The 18,747-nt window shown below is 38.6% G+C and overlaps 1 protein-coding gene and 1 non-coding gene across 3 annotated transcripts in view; one reads left to right on the top strand and one right to left on the bottom strand.

Annotated features, from left to right (window-relative positions):
* The window catches only part of MFSD14B (major facilitator superfamily domain containing 14B), a 74,495-nt gene that overhangs the window by 29,630 nt on the left and 26,118 nt on the right, over nt 1–18,747 (bottom strand). Inside the window, exons 2-3 of one of the 2 annotated variants that reach the window (XM_058695999.1) lie at nt 15,927–16,022; nt 2,360–2,422 (exon numbers count right to left, since the gene is read on the bottom strand). In XM_058695999.1, coding sequence (XP_058551982.1) covers nt 2,360–2,422; nt 15,927–16,022 — 159 coding nt within the window. The remainder of the gene's footprint in view (nt 1–2,359; nt 2,423–15,926; nt 16,023–18,747) is intronic. The other variant, XM_058696000.1, reaches the window with a different exon arrangement.
* LOC131492276 (small nucleolar RNA SNORA64/SNORA10 family) lies at nt 6,416–6,542 on the top strand. The gene has a single exon (XR_009251979.1). It is a non-coding gene; the product is annotated as a small nucleolar RNA SNORA64/SNORA10 family (small nucleolar RNA).

Raw genomic sequence — 18,747 nt, forward strand, 5'->3', positions numbered from 1 at the left:
AGTTAAGAAAATGGTCATCAAGATTTCCTTCTAATAGTTTTTGTTTTTACATATTTCTCTTTGCAACATTTATTATTCGGCACTCAGAGGTATTGTGCTAACAGCTTATATACCAGCTCATTTAATCTGTATGATCACCCTGTTAGAAGATCTTTTATCTTTCTCATTTCATGAATAATGAAACTGAGGTCAGAGAAGCTAAATCACAGGTACTAAGTGCAGAACACAGACTTAAAGCTGAAGCAATCTGAAGCCACACTCCTTGCACTGTACTTACACACGCATTAAGCTATCCAATTCGAGCTACTTTGATGTAGGTGCTATCACATCCATATCCCTGACACAATAACCAATCATTAAAGTTCCAGTAAAGCTCAATAAGGTCAAGTTCAATATTTACCTAAGTTGCATAAGTCCTTGTCTAAGCCCCTGAATCAATCCAAATACCTTTTATTTTACATATTTTTAGAATAACACTGTTAGTGTCTCTAGGTCAAAGTGCAGCATACTGCTTGGCTTCAGAGTATACATCCAGTTGATTTTACTCTGCAGAACCAGACTAAAACACATTTTAGTAGCTGGTCCACATGACAATAGATTATAGATTAACTTCCCCAAGAATCTGCTGTAAGGATAAATTTATGTTGTATATTTATCAATGCTTTCTCTCATTTAATTTTCCTTTTGATCTATGCTAATCTAAAACTGGTGCTTAAAGGCCCACTTGCCAGATTTCGCTTTTTTTTTTTTTTTAAAGATTTTTTTTAAGTTTACTTATTACAGAGAGAGAGAGAGGGAGGGAAGGAGGGAGAGAGAAAGCGAGCACAAGCAGGGGAGGGGCAGAGAGAAAGGGAGAGAATCCCAAGCAGGCTCCACACTGTCAGTGGAGAGCCCAACATGGGGCTCAAGCTCACAAACTGTGAGATCATGACCTGGGCCGAAATCAACGGTCTGACTGAACCCCCCAGGTGCCACCACATGCCAGGTTCCTGATAACACTCCTCTTCTCAATGAGGACTGAAAACTTGCTTCAACCTTTATTTAAGACGCCATTTTACTTATGCTATTATTGTAAGCATTCTCAAATTCTTTTTGAAAATAGGCAAAGAATAAACAGTATTTATTACAAATAATGCTGCTCAAAGATGTAAATTCAGCAAATTATTAGGGCATAATTTTAAGTGTGTTAGTTCACAGATCAGTACCATCTAAACTGGGAAGGAATCAGACACTATACCTGTGTACTATACTGTGAAGTGGGAGTAGAATATAACATTATACTTTAACCTCTTATTTATAAGCTTTTCTGATAAATATCACATTAAAATTTAAATAATGAATTGAGGGTCGGGGCACCCGGGGGTTTCAGTCAGTTAAGCATCTGACTTCAGCTCAGATGATCTCACAGTTCATGGGTTCGAGCCCTGCGTTGGGCTCTGTGCTGACAGCTCAGAGCCTGGAGCCTGCTTCCGATTCTGTGTCTCCCTCTCTCTGCCCCTCCCCTGCTCACGGTCTGTCTCTCAAAAATGAATAAAAATTAAAAAAAAATTTTTTTAAACAATGTATTAAGGGTGAAGTGGTTGAGAACTCAGTTGTGACTAGAACACCAGCCTTGACAAAAGACTATACAGCCAACTAAATGTTGATGCTGCCTTCTTCCTCAATATCAGAATCTGTCTCAAAAGAAGACAAGAATATTTATCCATTTTATTCTGTTGACAGGCAGGGCAATTAAAAGCTCACAAAATTAAACTCTTTATAAAGTGCTTTTACAAGTAAACCATTCAATGCCTTATGGACTTGGATTGCATTTCACTTTGACATTGATAATCCAGTTAAAAGTTTAGCTTTAGTGTCACAGACTAAGAATCTGGAGTTTTCTCTTGTCCAACGAGAGAGCAGATGCAGAATTGAATACAAGAGAGGCTAATGTCCAAACTGGAGTTTTGTCTCTGTATTGATTGAGCTCTCAAGATCTTACACATGTGGTGAATGTGAAGAAAATAATCAAGTTGTAATCACTAACTTGTGTAAAGGGTCTGGGAGGCAAGTGGAGTTTGTGATCAAAGTACAATAGTACATTGACATCAGATGGAAAGTAATTGCCTGTAGGTGACAGAACAAATTACTTGTGATCCCATTACAATAGCTTGCTAGCTAACCTCAGGTGCCATGGGGGTGGCTTTCCACCCTAAACTTTTTCCTAACCCATTTATGTAAGCAGAACCTATTTCCCCACACTTTAGGTCTCCAGAACAAATAGTGATTATTTCCCTACATCCCATTTAAACTTCCAGAGTTAAACTACTAAGGATTCCTGCCTTTGGTTCCTTGTGAACCACACAAAAACCATTCTTACCTTTACACCTTGAATGAGACCATTCATGAGGAATGTGTGTTGAGGAAATGTTTCATGTAGAACCTACAGAAAGCAAACATCAAGACAAATTCAAAAACAAATTAAAGGGAAAGGTTTTTGCCTCTGTTAATGTTAGGTCATGTAAAAAAGACGAACCCTGGAATAAAAACATTTGAAGTATCAGTGAAATATGGAAAATATCCTAAAAATATGAAAATGTAATAAATAATGAGGCAGAAATCTAAATAAGGCAAGAACTTACATCTCAGTGCTCAGGTGCTTTTCTTACAAAACCTTCTGTGGCAAACATAAATTGTTAACTGGCTACATCTTTCACCAACACTTTTAAGCATCTCTCACACACACACACACACACACACACAGCTGTTTTTCTGTACTTCTACCTAAAATTTCATTGATATAAGACTAAATTTACAGTATTCCTGGGAAGCTAAGAATAGTGAGGCACTTCTGGATGATTACAGCAGATGGGAAAAGGCTGACAACAAACCCTAAAACAGTTGAAGAACAATAATATGTGAACGTAGAAAAAAAAGATCTTTGAAAAAGTACGCTTTCCAGAAATCAGGTCGGGGGATGGGGGGGGGGGGGAGGTTAGATCTGGAGGAGGAGGAAAAACATCCATAGTTGAACAGGTTACAAAATAAGCTCCTGGTATCTTGCTCTCAAAGCTACTGACCTCCATATCTGTGCCCAATATAAGAATCAAAAAGCATAGTTCTGACAGAAACCATCAAAACTCTACAGAAAACAGGCAACAACCTCTTTGACCTCAGCTGCAGCAATTTCTTGCTTGACACATCTCCAAAGGCAAGGAAATTAAAAGCAAAAATGAACTACTGGGACTTCATCAAGATAAAAAGTTCTGCACTGCAAAGGAAACAATCAACAAACTAAAAGGCAACTGACAGAATGGGAGAAGATTATTTGCAAATGACATACTGAATAAAGGGCTAGTATCCAAAATCTATAAAGAACTTACCAAACTCCACACCTGAAAAACAAATAATCCAGTGAAGAAATGAGTAGAAGACATGAATAGACACTTTTCCAAAGAAGACATCCAGATGGTCAACAGACATATGAAACGATGCTCAATGTCACTCCTCTTCAGGGAAATACAAATCAAAGCCACACTGAGATACCACCTCACACTGGTCAGAGTGGCTAAAATGAACAAATCAGGAGACTAGAGATCCTGGTGAGGAACCCTCTTGCACTGCTGCTGGGAGTGCTAACTGGTACAGCTGCTCTGGAAAACAGTGTGGAGGTCCCTCAAAAAATTAAAAATAGAACTATCCTATGACCCAGCAAGAGCACTGCTAGGAATTTACCCAAGGGATACAGGAGTGCTGATACACATGGGCACATGTATCCTAATGTTTATAGCAGCATTTTCAACAATAGCCAAAATATGGAAAGAGCCTAAATGTCCATCAGCTGATGAATGGATAAAAGAAGATGTGATTTATATATAGAATGGAATACTACGTGGCAATGAGAAAGAATGAAAACATGCCATTTGCAGCAACATCGATGGAACTGGAGGGTATTATGTTAAGTGAAATAAGTCATACAGAGAAAGACAGATACCATATGTTTTCACTCGTATGTGGATCTTGAGAAACTTAACAGAAGACCATGGGGGAGGGGAAGGGGAAAAAATAGTTACAAACAGAGAGGGAGGGAGGCAAACCACAAGAGTCTCTTAAATACAGAGAACAAACTGCGGGTTAATGAGGGGTGGGGAAGAAGGGAAAGTAGGTGATGGGCATTGAGGAAGGCACTTGTTGAGATGAAGATTGGGTGTTGTATGGAAGTGAATTTGACGATAAATTATATTAAAGAAACAAAGAAAGAAAATTAAAAAAAAAAAAAAAAAAGCATAGTTCACGGGTGCCTGGGGGGCTCAGTGGGTTAAGCCTCTGACTTTGGCTCAGGTCATGATCTCATGGTTCATGAGTTCTAGCCCCACACTGGGCTCTGTGCTGACATTGTGGAGCCTGCTTGGGATTCTCTCTCCCTTTCTCTGCCCCTTCCCTGCTTGCTCTCTCTCAAAATAAGTAAAATTTTTTAAAATGGGGAGGGCGCCTGGGTGGCTCAGTCAGTTAAGCATCTGCTCTTGGTTTCGGCTCAGGTCATGACCTCACAGTTGGTGAGTTTGAGCCCCACATCAGGCTCTGTGCTATCAGGTGGAGCCTGCTTGGGATCCTCTGCCCTCCATCTCCACCCCTCCCTTGCTCGTTCACTCTCAAATATAACATTTTAAAAAATAAAAATAAATTTAAAAAACACAGAAAACAAAGTTCTCTGGACTGAGACTTCTACACAGGGTACCTGCAGAACCGAATGGGTGAGATTAAACAAGACAGTGCCCAAGGCCTCTTAACGGCTGCCAGGAGTAGCAGAAAGCCTTAAAATCAAATAATAAACCACTTCATCACAATAGAGGGATCTCTGAACCACACTGTCAAAAATCAAGAGCTCCTATAAGCAATGCCTGCATTCAGTTCTGAGGAATAGGGCTTTCCACCCGGGTTGGGTAACGATACTCCAGCTACCAGAGGAATCTAGGCCACAGTGGCAAACTGGCAAAGTGATGCCCTTTGTGATTTGTATTTGTGTTTTTCAAAGTGATGTAGCTGTCAATGTGTAAATTTCAGGAAATTTCACCATACTCCCTATGATTTTTCTAGCATGTCACAGGAAACCGAAGATTTCAAAACATGGGGCTTGAATTGGCACATCACCAATTAGCTGAGTAAGCAGACAGTGGCCACTGCGGTTGCCTATCTTCCAAATGTAATGTTTTTATCCCACTTGACGTTTACATTACCTGCCTAGTCCCAGATGACATTTGTTTCCACAATCTCTGATCTACCCCCTCATTTGTAAATATAAGCATATAAAACATTCAACAAAAATCTAAAAACCTCTGAAAGGCACAAAAAAGAACACAAATAGGAAAAGATAATCCACTTCACTGCTAAATAACCAAATCATGGTAGGAAACAGAAGAAAGTTTTAGAGTAAGTGCAAGTGTCCTCCAAGACATTCAAGAAAATGTTACATACTGGGGCACCTGGGTGGCTCAGTCGGTTAAGCGGCCGACTTCGGCTCAGGTCATGATCTCGCGGTCCGTGAGTTCGAGCCCCGCATCGGGCTCTGTGCCGACAGCTCAGAGCCTGGAGCCTGTTTCGGATTCTGTGTCTCCCTCTCTCTGACCCTCCCCCGTTCATGCTCTGTCTCTCTCTGTCTCAAAAATAAATAAACGTTTAAAAAAAAAATTTTTTTTTAAGAAAATGTTACATACACTAAAAACAATGTGCTGCACAGGGACCTATGCAGACTAAGCAAAACAAGAAAAATCTTGAAGAACTGATTACAGGAGAAAGCACAGAAATCCAGAAAAAGGAAGAGCATCAGAATGGATAAATATCAAGGTAAATATGGACTGTATAAATATTACAATGTACTACAGTGCTTAAAAAATACAGAATGTAGTTGCAAAACAGTAATGCAAAAAGTAGAAGAGAAACACATCTCTCTTGAAAGATGACAGGTAGACAAAAGACACCAGTGAATACATAAAAGATATCAAACGTAATGAACACATTTAACATACTTACCATATAGAGAACACTATTGTAGGGAATACTTGTTCTTTTCAGGCCATATGGAAAACTTTAAGACTTAGTCATATACTAGGATACAAAACAAGCATCAGCAAATTTAAAAGAACTAAAATAATTCATAATATGTTCTCTGATAATACAACAATCTAGAAAAGTCCCCAAATGTTTGGAAATTAAGACAATACACTTCCAACAATCCATGAGTCAAAGTAACAGGAAGTAACAGGAAGTATTAGAAAAAAGAAGAAACTAAATGGTAATAAAGATACAACACATTAAACTCATGAGTATAAGCACATCAATGCTTAGAGACCAATTTAAAGTTTTAAATACATTAAAACTGAAAAGCAACAAAAGGCTGAAATCAATGTTCTAAGAGTCCATGTAAAGAACCTAGAAACCTCTCTCAGCTCTGCCCTATCATACTCAGTGTGTGGCTGGCATATTTTCAGAGAGAGGAAGGCCCTCCTAATGCATGACAGACCGGCCCCAAGTGGCCTCTCTCGGTTCCTAGGAGTGCAACAGTTGCTATCTGCACCTGGGGTGTTGTCAGCAGAATCCACCAACCTGCTCCTGTTGTCTTCCCCTTTCTAGCCAAGGCTACTTTTGATGTCATTTCCAAGACCTACAGCTATCTCACCCTTGACCTTTGGAAAGAGACTGTGTCCACCAAGTCTCCCTATCAGGAATTCACTGACCATCTTGTAAAGTCCCACACCAGAGTCTCTGTGCAGAGGACCCAAGCACCAGCTGTGGCCACCACATAGTTTTGTACAAAAAAATAAAGTGAATTAAAACTTGTTAAAAAAATAAGTAAAATAAAATAAAATAAAATAAAATAAAATAAAATAAAATAAAATAATCTAGAAAAAGAACAGCAAATCCAACCCGAAGAAATAATGAAATAAGGTAATAAAAGAACAGAAATCAATGAAATGAAATCTAAACATTCAATAATGAAAATCAACAAAACCAAAAGTAACTCCTTTGAAAAGATTAGAAATGATAATTCTTAAACTATTGGAACTACACCAAAATAAAAAGCTTTTGCACAGTGAAGGAAACCACAACTAATGACAAGATAATAAGGAATGTGAGAAATAACTGCAAAAGACCTATCAGTAAGGGTATGTTAATACTCAAATTATTGAAAGAACTTACACAACTCAATACCAAAAACAAAAAACAAAACAAAAAAACCCCAAATCCACAAATAATCCAATTAAAATGGGCAGAAAACCTGAAGAGACATTTTTTGTAGAGAAGACATAAAAATGGCCAATGGACATATGAACATCACTAATCATTGGGAAACGCAAATCAAAAGCACAATGAGATACCATGTCAGACCTGTAAGATGAATGGCTAGTATCAAAAAGCCAAGAAATAACAAGTGTTGGTAAGGATGTGGAGAAAAAGGAAACCTTCATGCACCGTTGGTGGGATTGTAAATTCGTGGAGCCACTATGGAAAAGAGTATGGAGGATCCTCAAAAATTAAAAATAGAATTACCATATGAACCAGTAATTCCACTCCTGGGTATTTACCTAAAGAAAACAAAAACACTAATTCAAAAAGATACATGTACCCCTATGTTGACTGAAGCTTTATTTATAATAGCTAAGACATGGAAGCAATTTAAGTTTCCATTAATATATGAATGGATAAAGAAGATGTGGTATATATATACACAATGTAACATTACTTTGCCAGTTATAAAATAAAGAAGTCCCAGGGATGTACAATATAGGGAACTTAGCAAGACTATAACTTTGTATGGTGACAGATGGTAACTATCATGGTGGTGAGCGTTTTGCAATGTATAGAATTGTCAAATCACAATGTTGTACACCTGAAACTAATATAATATTATACTGTATTTCAATTAAAAATAAAAAAAATCACACACACACAGGGGAATATTACTCAGCCATTAAAAAAAGGAGGGGCGCCTGGGTGGCTAAGTGGGTTGAGTGCCCAACTTCGGCTCAAGTCATGATCTTACAGCTTGTGAGGTCAAGACCCCCCTTTGGGCTCTATGCCGACGGATCAGAGCCTGGAGCCTGCTTCGAGTTCTGTGTCTCCCTCTCTCTCTGCCCCTCCCCCACTCACACTCTGTCTCTCTCTCAAATTCAACATTTTAAAAAAAAAAAAGAAAAAAAGGAAGGAAATTCTGCCATTTGAGACAACATCAATGGACCCTGAGGGCATTTTGCTAAGAGAAATAAGTGAAAGACAAATATCAATTTTTTTGTGGAAGCAAATCTCACTTTTATGTGGAAGCAAACAAAACAAACAAGTTTATAGATACAGAGAACAGACAGGTAGTTGCCAGAGGCAGGGGATGAAGGGTGAAATGGATGAAGCTTCCAGTTATAAAATAAATTTATATCAAAACTGAGTGGGATTTATGCAAGGGTAGCCTAATATTCAAAAATCAATATAACTAACCACAATACCCAAATAAGGGGGAAAATCTAATTATTATCCGGTTATATGCAGAAAATTCATTTGTTAAAATTTAACACCCATTCAGGGTAACAACACTAAGCAAAATCAGAACAGAGGTGAACTTCCTTTCTCTGATAAAGACTATCTACAAAAACAAATCTACAGCAAATATCACATTTAATGGTAAATTTTAGATCACTTTCCACCAAAGAGCATCTAGGAGATAAGGACGTCCACTACTACGACTGCTTCTATTCAACACTGTACTGGATGTCACAGTAAGGCAGTAAGAAAGAAAAAAAAAAAAAGGACTGGAAGGAGTTAACTGTCACTATTCACAAAATATGTGAATATGTATATAAAAATCTACAGATAAACAGATTAATGAGTGAATTTAGCAAAATCACTAGACACAAGGTGAAAACACAAAAACAAATTGTTTTATATACCAACATAATAGAAAATTAAACCTTTAAAACTATACCATTTATTTATGGTTTTTAAATTTATTTTAATGTTATTTATTTTTGAGACAGAGACAGAGCACAAGCAGGGGAGGGGCAGAGAGAGAGGGAGACACAGAATCCGAAGCAGGCTCCAGGCTCTGAGCTGTCAGCACAGAGCCTGATGCGGGCTCTGTGAGATCATGACCCGAGCTGAAGTGGGACACTCAACTGACTGAGCCAGCCAGGTGCCCCTGAAACTGTACCATTTATAAAAACCATCAAATACCTAGGAATAAATCAGGTGAAAAATCTCTGCACTAAGAGAAAATATTACTCAAATTTTAAAGACTAGATATAAAGATGATATACCATGTAGAAGACTCAATATTATAAAGATCAGTTCTCCAATTAATCCATTCTCAATGTAATCAATCAAAATTCCCATCAAGTTACTGTGTGAATATTAAATAGCTGATTATAAAATGTATATAGATATATAAAAGGCCTACAATAGCCAAGGCAATCTTGAGGAAGAAGAACCAAGCTATAGAAGTTACAAAAGATAGCAAGATATTGCTACAGAAATCAACACAGCCTGGTACTGACACAGGACAATAGAGTAAGATATATAAATAGAATATAAAACTCAGAAACAAATCCATATGTATTTGGTTGACTGGTTTATGACAAAGTTGACACAGTGGGGAAAGGGAGATTTTTTTCAATAGATGATGCTGGTTCAACTATGCATTATTCATATGGAATCAAAAGGAATCTATACAAAGGACCCCTACAAAACACAGTGACTTATTTCTAGATGGATGGCAGATCTATGTGTGAAAAAGAAACCAATAAAACTTTGGCGAAGACGGTTTCTTCAACAAGACTTTAAGAAAGCACTAACCTTAAGGGGAAAATTAATCATCTGAACTGCATAAACTAAAGCCTGGCTAGCTGCAGGGTAAATAGGTAAAATTACTCTGGAAAACTTTTGGCAGTACACATATACTGAAGTTGAATGAAACCCTGCAATGTTACTCTTAAGTATATATTACAAGAGATGTGTATACACAATCATCAAAAGACTTTTACAAGAAATATCACGACAGCAATATATGTAAGAGGCAAAGACTGGAAACCCAAATGTTCATCAACCGAACAGATTTCAGTGATCTGATAAAAGGATTCACAGGACTCAGGAGTGGTTACATTCACAGTGACAATTGCTCACTCCATTTATTTCTTCGCCTCTCAGTATTTGACACTATTGTTCACTATTTCTTTAACTGTTCTCTTTACTCAGCTGGATTTTCTTTTTACCTCTTTGTACTTTCTTCTTCTTTTTTTAAAGTTTATTTATTTATTTTGAGAAAGAGAGAGCGCACAAGGAGGGGAGGGGCAGAGAGAGAGAGAGAGAGAGAGAGAGGACATTTTAGCAAAAGGATGCAGCTCAGAACTGCAAACTCACTGTTTTTGCCTAAAGTTCAGTAGTTGAATGAATCAATGCTTCTCGGTTTGTTGTATGTGTTTGAAATCCAGAGCACTGAAATGTTGTTTGACTGTTCTGTCCAATTTTATTAGAAGAGAATTTGCTGACCTCCTTATACCATCATGTCAAAAGTCTGACAGTAACTTTTGGAAGAAAAAAAGATAAAACCTGAACACTGCTTCAGAGACCTGTGTGACATTATTAACGTAAAAGTGTGTGATAAAAGTCCCCAAACAAAAGGACAGAGGAGGCAACAACAATACTTGAAGAAATAATGGCCAAAAAATTCCCAAGTTTGATTAAAAATATTAATTTATAGACCCTATCAGCTAAATAAACCCCAAGTAAAAGTAACACAAAGAGATCCACACTTAGACACCTTAATGCACAAATTATTAAAAGACAAAGAGAAAAATCTCTAGGCACAGAAAAGAAAAAAAAATGAAAATGAATTCACCACATACAGTAGGGACCGATAAATTATTCTGTAAAGGGACATATAGTACATAGGAAATATTTCAGGGTACATGGTCTGTGTTGCAACTCAACTCTGCCATTGCAGCACCAAAGCAGCCACATTCATTGAGCACTACTGAGGTCCAACAAATTTTTATTTATGGATACTTCTACCTGAATTTCATATTTTCTTTCAACTGTTTCCAAATGTTTACATTTTACATTTAAAAATGTAAAAATTGGGGCACCTGGGTGGCTCCATCGATAAAACATCATCCAACTCTAGATTTCAGCTCAGGTCATCTTACAGTTGTGAGATGAGGCCTTATGTCGGGCTCTGCCCTGAGTCTGCTTAAGATTCTCCCTCTCCCCAGGGGCGCCTGGGTGGCTTAGTCGGTTGAGTGTCCGACTTCAGTTCAGGTCATGATCTCATCTCATGGGTTCGAGCCCCATGTCGGGCTCTGTGCTGACAGCTTGGAGCCTGGAGCCTACTTCAGATTCTGTGTCTCCCTCTCTCTCTCTGCTCCTGCCCCACTCATGCTGTCTCTCTCTCTCAAAAATAAACATTAAAAAAAAAATTTAGATTCTCCCTCTCCTGTTCCCTGCTCATGCTCACTCTCGCTCTCAAAAAAAAAAAAAAAAAAAAAAAAAAAAGTAAAAACCATTCTTAGCACACAGATCACATAAAAACAGGCAGTAAGCCAGGTTAGGCCTGTAGGCCATACTTTACAGACCCTGACAGAAGGAAAACAACAATACTTAGGAAGAGCTGACTTCCCATCAGATAAAATGGATGCCAGAGGGCAACGTAATGATATAAGCGCTAAAAAACCTATGAAAAAAAACAACATGTTTTATATATCAAATTTTAAGAAAGGAGACCTACCAACTGTTATACTTCCATGTCAACTCTTCTTATAATTGTACCAAAGTTGGAAATCAGCACTGCTTTTTTTTTTAAGCATTCAAAAGTTTACTGATATAAACAGACTATAACATACACCCAGAGCACACAGGAGAGAAATAAACGCCAAGCAAAAGTCAGTACATCTGCTCAGTTAAGTCTCATTATATCACAACACTCAGCTGTGCAAGAGAAAAGAGAGATTTAACACATTGTGATCATATAAACACTTTTACTGAATGCCACTTATCTCATTTTAATAATTATAAGGCGCACAAGAGGGAAAATTCTGGGTACTTGGTCAAAAAACCATTAGAAAACTATCAAAACTATAAGATGGACCTGAACCCCCAGATTCCAGGAAGCAAGACAGTCTCCATGTGACTAAAGCTAGAACTTGACTTCCTTTTACGTGGAGAGCAAAGCACCCGTGTACTATGCTCCAAATGCCCCAACAGTCCCATCCCATTCTATCTACCTCAGTTCCCAAAAGGAAATGATTAAGTGAAGGAAAAGAAGGGCTGGACTGAAGAGGAAATAAGGTGGAGACAAGACAGAATATATGGTTTGTTGAATAAATGAGCACATATTTTGACAGTAAGGACAGGAAACCGAATGTGGCAGCAAAGTGTTTAAATGGCACTATCTGATTATTAGATCACCATATGGAGAGGATGGTGTGGGGGAATACTGTATTCTTGAATCTCTAGCTTGCAAAAGAAAATCTGCAAATTCCAAGAACAGAATTTTCCACTCACAGGGACCAGTATTAAGTGTATCTTTATTGAAATAGTGCTCTATTTAAGTATGTCTGAAGATGTTTATGTTAGTTTAATCAGATAACTTTATTTGCAATAAAATGAGATTAGGCCCTGCAAGAGGATGCACATTTTGAATAGAGGGTACAGTGTAAGTCAGGGACGTAAAGAGTCATTTTTACGTACAAACTACTGCTACTAGAAGGTTAAGCCAATGTGTGAGGTCAACTTCACAAATCTGCTTCAGTGTATTAGGGGCTGAGAACTTTCTGATGGTATTTAATAAACTACGGTTGTACTCTAGGACATGGCTACAAGTGACAGGCAACAAATCTCACATAGAAAATGACTAAGAAAGAGTAAATTGTTCTCTACTACTTCAGACAGAGGGCTCCTACTGGTGCTAAAATGCAAACAGTCAGATTGAACAAAATATTATTAGTATGTAGGTACTGTTCTGTATCTCCAAATCGTTCCCTCAGACGACTTCTGTTCTATATCTCCAAATCCTTCCCTCAGATGACTTATCGCCCAACGGAAACAGGACAGAGTGCTGTCCACTAGCTATAGAATAGAACTAACCCTAGGGGGTGCCTGGGTGGCTCAGTCGGTTAAGCATCTGACTTCGGCTCAGGTCATGATCTCACAGTCTGTGAGTTTGAGCCCCGCATCGGACTCTGTGCTGACAGCTCAGAGCCTGGAGCCTGCTTCGGATTCTGTGTCTCCCTCTCTCTCTGCCCCTCCCCTGCTCAAGCTCTGTCTCTCAAAAATGGATAAATGTTAAAAAAAACACTTTTTTTAGAATGGAACCCACACATGAACCGTCATCCTAACAGTTACATCATGGTGGGTGACAGATGCAAGATGCCAAGAACTAGTTATCTGACAACAGTGAACCCAACATAAAGATGATAAACTGCTGCAATGAAATAAACCCTAATTTTGTTCCTTCCTCATCAAACACCCTAACATTATCAGTTTTCTGTCCAACCAGAAAAGGCAGAAAGTGGAGGGAAATGCCAGAGAAAAAAAAAAACCTTTTTTCCCCCAAAAGGAAGAGGGAACCAGCCCCGCAACATCAAAACAAAAACAGATGTAGCAAACTATGGTGTAAAGGCTGGGGAAGACAGGACAGTAGAGGACATTTAGCCTTACTTGACTCCAAGAGCTCAGAAAAAGAGAATGAACCCATCTACTAACTCAGCAACACTTCTATGAAGTGTGTCAGAGTGATGCTAGCAACTCTCTATTCCACACACATAAATGTTTATTTTAACCAAATCTTTGCAAGCACCAAAACTGGCTCGAAACTGGAAAGAGGCAGTAAAGCAGCATTTTAGCTGGCTTCGAAGGCTGCATTCCAAGGTCTAACAAGGACAAAGAACCACCAGGAAAATTATCTGCATTGGGCAGTAAGAAGAAAAGCACATCAGTCTTTGGGATAAATTAAAATTAACTAACTAGGGGTGCCTGGGTGGCTCAGCTGGTTAAGCGTCTGACTTCAGCTCAGGTCATGACCTCACGGTTCATGAGTTTGAGCACCACATTAGGCTGTCTGCTGTCAGCATGTCAGCACAGAGCACACTTCGGATCCTGTCTCCCTCTCTCTCTGCCCCTCCCCTGCTCATGATCTCTCTCTCTCTCAAAAATAAATAAACATTAAAAATAATAAATAAAATAAAATAATTAATTGAAATTAAAACAGATCTGACAATCTGTTGTAGGACCAAAAAGGTTCCCAAGGATTTGAACTGTCTGGAAGGTGGTTTTAGAATTCTTAACAAGGCCTCAAAAGTATCCCAAGTATTCTTCATTTCACTCTGAAGTCTTACTAGAGAATGATTATAGGATTAACTCTATATTGAGAAACCTGCTGAACCACTACAGATTTCTGGCTGCATCAGAAAAATACTTTTTAAAACTCTTAACAAAGAAGCTGAGGGGGACAGGCAGTCAGAGAGCTAGGACCAAAAATAACATAGTTCAGGGGCACCTGGGCAGCTCAGTCGGTTGAGCACCCAACTTCGGCTCAGGCCATGATCTCATGGCTCGTGGGTTCGAGCCTCATGTCAGGCTCTGTGCTGACAGCTCAGAGCCTGGGCCTGCTTCAGATCCTGTGTGTCTGTCTCTCTCTCTCTGCCCCTGCACACGTTCTGTCTTCCTCTGTCTCTCAAAAATGAACAAACATTGAAAAAAAAATTTTTTTTAAATAACATAATTCCTTAAAATGAGTAGCCTGGCATGTCTATAGTCACACTAAAAACAGGTCTCAAAGAAACAATCCCTTGAGGACACACATGTGTGCCTACAATGCATATATTTATTATTCAAAGAAAACATCTACTAAGCACCGTGTCAAAGGCAGCCCAATGATGAACACAGCAGGCTCATGAAACTTAAAATGGGGGACCCCCATTAACTAATAACCATTACCTTCTGTAATAAAGCATTAGGAAGGAAAAGGCAGTGCAACAAGACAGAATAAAACAAGTTTAAAAAGAGGCAATCTTTTAAGTCGACTGTTCCATCCAAGTAGTAATTTTAATTAATCAAATTTTATTTTAATGCACCAAAAGAATTAAAAATTTAAAAACCACACAGCAAAGTCCTACATAAGGCTAACAGCCACCCTCTAAAGTTAGCTATTTGCCAAACCTATTTTGGGAACAAAGTTTACCTGTATACAAAGGGATTCTTTGGTTAAGGCAAAATGTTAACTGGGAAGAGTTAACCACCAATGAGTTTTAAAGAACAATTTAAGACAAAATGAAATTTAAGGCCAATTTTAAAATATCCTTTTTTCAATTTTAAAATGTATTTATTAAAATCATTAGCGATAAAGCACCTAAAATCTACAAGCCACGTTTTCTTTAGCATCTCCCTTCCCTCTATCCACACTATACATCAAATATCCAGGTTATTGCTAAGAAATTGAATGCAGCCTCTGCAAAGAAATGGCAATAGGTAAGCTAGCTACCAAAAATGAAAATCTGCACATTCTTACAATTATCACTTGTGTTACAAGGGACTCACCAATCTATTTACTATGTTCTTAGTCAAAGGCCATTACATCCAAAGTCAGTTATAAACTTTGACAAAGTTTTGTGATAAGTTCCTCTAGTGCAGCTTAATGATCTTCCTAAATGCAGATAGTTCACTCACAGCACTTCCAAGATTCTGGTTCAGTGGGAATGTCTTGTTACTCAACAATATTTAATGAGTAGCCCAGGTGTTTTGTTGCAGGTAGTTCACAGTCTACACAGTGGAAACAACCCAGCGGAATAAGCAGTCTTAAATCATTGCCAAATCTACTCTCAAACACACAGCTAGACCTACAACCCTGAGGATATGTGCTTAAGAACCTCTCTTTTGCTTTCAAAAAAACCAACTTGTTCAGCAATACTTACAGTTAACATTGGAGTTGTCAACAAGCCCCACGCAAAGAATTCTAGGAAGATGACAATGGCAGCATGGTACACACTTGGTCGGCCACAGCCCTGTAGCTAAAAAAGGAGGAAAGTTATTATGAAAACTAGTAAACATATGTAAAAAATCCATTACCCTAATAGTATCTAACACAAAAAAAGTGCTACACAAAATAAACTTAAAACCTACCTATATTGTGTAAGATAAAACTTCATTCTGCGGTATGCCTGATTCCTTCACCTTGCCTCATCACAGAAGATGCCAAGGTTAAAAAGTTTTTACTTGTCTCATCAAAGCAAATAACTGAGTTCTGGTTGAGAACCAATTGGGGCTTTAAGAGACTGAGGTTTCGGGACCTGACTATTCTGTCTCATACTAATTCCTCCGCAACGTGGCTGCTCTAACCTAAAGTTTCCCTAGCTATGTAATGACATGTGGGTACGTGGGTCTCTTACTCAAGAGCTTCCAGGGCAGCACAGATGATTTAAATGGTTTAAATGATGGCGGGCAGAGGAAGAACAATAAGGAAAACACAGTCCATACCACAGTGTCAAAATCCAGCTTTCGGTGTCTATTGCGTTTTAAGACTGTGCCTGTTTTCCTAATTTTCTGCAGTTTGTGACTTCTGCATACAGAAATCTAAATTGTCTTCAATTTAATGTTCTTTGGCTTTGTGACATCCTCACTAGAAGATTAGGTGCCTTGCTACTGTTTGGTAGTAACTAGAAGTGATGCTTGCAAAAGACTCTATAAAATCCACACTATTCCTATGTTTATATCTTTAATTTTTTAAAAGGTAAAAGTATATCCACATGGTTTAAATGCAATCTAATCATAAGGAAATGATCAGACAAATCCAGATCATGGGACATTATACAAGACAATGTGGGACATTATATAAGACAACATTATATAAGACAAAATGTCCATGTCAATGGGCCACCTGGGTGGCTCAGTTGGTTAAGCATCCAACTCTTGATTTCAGCTCAAGTTGTGATCTCTGGGTTCATGAGACTGAGCCCACATCGGGCATTGCACTGATAGCCCGGAAAACCTGCTTGGGATTTTCTCTCCTACCTCTTCTCTCTGCCCCTCCCCCACTGGCTCATGTGTGCATGTGTGTGCGTGCACTCTCTCTCAAAAGAAACTAAAAAAAAAAAAAAAAAGTCAATGTCATAAAAGACAAAAAATAAAGGCAGGGAGATTCATACACACTGAAGGAGGTAAGAGCTGCAACAACCAAATGTGGGATCCTGGACTAGATCCTTGATGAAAAGAGAACAAAACAATAAAATGTGAATTTGGACTACATATTAGATAATAATATGGGTGGTTCTTGATGTCCGCACCTTATTATCAAATGGTTTAGCCAAACAAACAAAAAAATGGTACATACATACTTCCTAAAGCAAATGTTACAAAATGTTAACTGCTAAATTTAGACGAAGGGAATAGAATTTCAATGTTTTTGGAGTTTTGGAAATTTTCAGAGCCAAGAACAATTGTTATTAAAAATTCAAACTTAGGGGCGCCTCAGTGGCTCAGCCTCACTCTTGATTTTGGCTCAGGTCATGATCTCATGGTTCATGGGATTGAGCCCTGCATCAGGCTCTGTGTTGTCAGCGCAGAGCCTGCTACAGATCCTCTGTCACCCTCTCCCTGCCCAGCCCCCCGCTCTTGTTCTCTCTCTCAAAAATAAACATTAAAAAAATTCACACTTGTAAATTTCTCAATTTTTTTTCAATGTCCAAAAGTAAGTACTTTTAAATGTCATTAAATAAGACATTTGCAAAAACAGAAAACATTTTTACAAAGTTTAAAAGAAAAAGTATTTCCTCCTCCCCCAAAACCAAAAGGCCTTGAACATAACCATCAAAAAGCACTATTTTGCAACTGTCCTTTACGAACAGAAGAATGAATGGAAATGGAAGCAACTGTTCAGCCTCTACCTGTGGCTAAGCCTTCTGAGACTCTCTGAGTTATTCCTGCTGCTGGAGACAGAAACCTTGCCATTACCCTTGGCTCTACCCACACTCTCCTCCATCTAATTCCACCACCTCTAGCACAGATTAGAGTAGCTTTCCAACCCTGTTCCCTCACCCACTGCACAGCAGCCAGGGATCCATTCAAATGTAAATCAGATCCTGGGAACTCCTCTGCTCCAGGGACTTCAGTCCCCCATCCCACTGGTCCAACAAGGTCTCCCACCTTTCTATCCCCTTGTTATGCTCTTGTTTTCTAGAGTATTCCAACAAACGGTAGGATTCATTTTTATCTACCTCCCATGGAAAGGTAACTTAAATGCTATGAAGGATGTATCCCAAATAGCCCTCCTCTCACCCCACTACAGTAAATAGTAAGCACTCCACAACATACATGGGAGGGAAGAAGGATTCCTTCTCTGATCTTTTAAACAGCAAAACCCGGGGTGCCTAGGTGGCTCAGTCAGTTAAGCCTCCGCTTCGGCTCAGGTCATGATCTTGCAGTTGGTGAGTTTGAGCCCCACATCGGGCTCCTTGTTGACAGCTCGGAGCCTGCTTTCGGATGCTGTACCCCCCCCCCCAAGTCCCCCCTTTCTGTCCCTCCCCCACTCGTGCTCTTTCTATCTCAAAAATAAACATTAAAAAAATAAAAATAAATAATAAACAGCAAAACCCAAAATGCAGAAAAAGTTTTGAAACAGATGACCCAGTTTCTTCAACAAGGAAATGGTATGGGCAAGAAAAAAAGAAAAAGGAGGGAGAACTACGTTAGTACATAGATTGAAAGAAATTTCAGAAATATTAACCAAAAGCAGTATGT

The sequence above is a fragment of the Neofelis nebulosa genome, chromosome 12 (assembly GCF_028018385.1).
Source record: "Neofelis nebulosa isolate mNeoNeb1 chromosome 12, mNeoNeb1.pri, whole genome shotgun sequence".
NCBI lineage: Eukaryota > Metazoa > Chordata > Mammalia > Carnivora > Felidae > Neofelis > Neofelis nebulosa.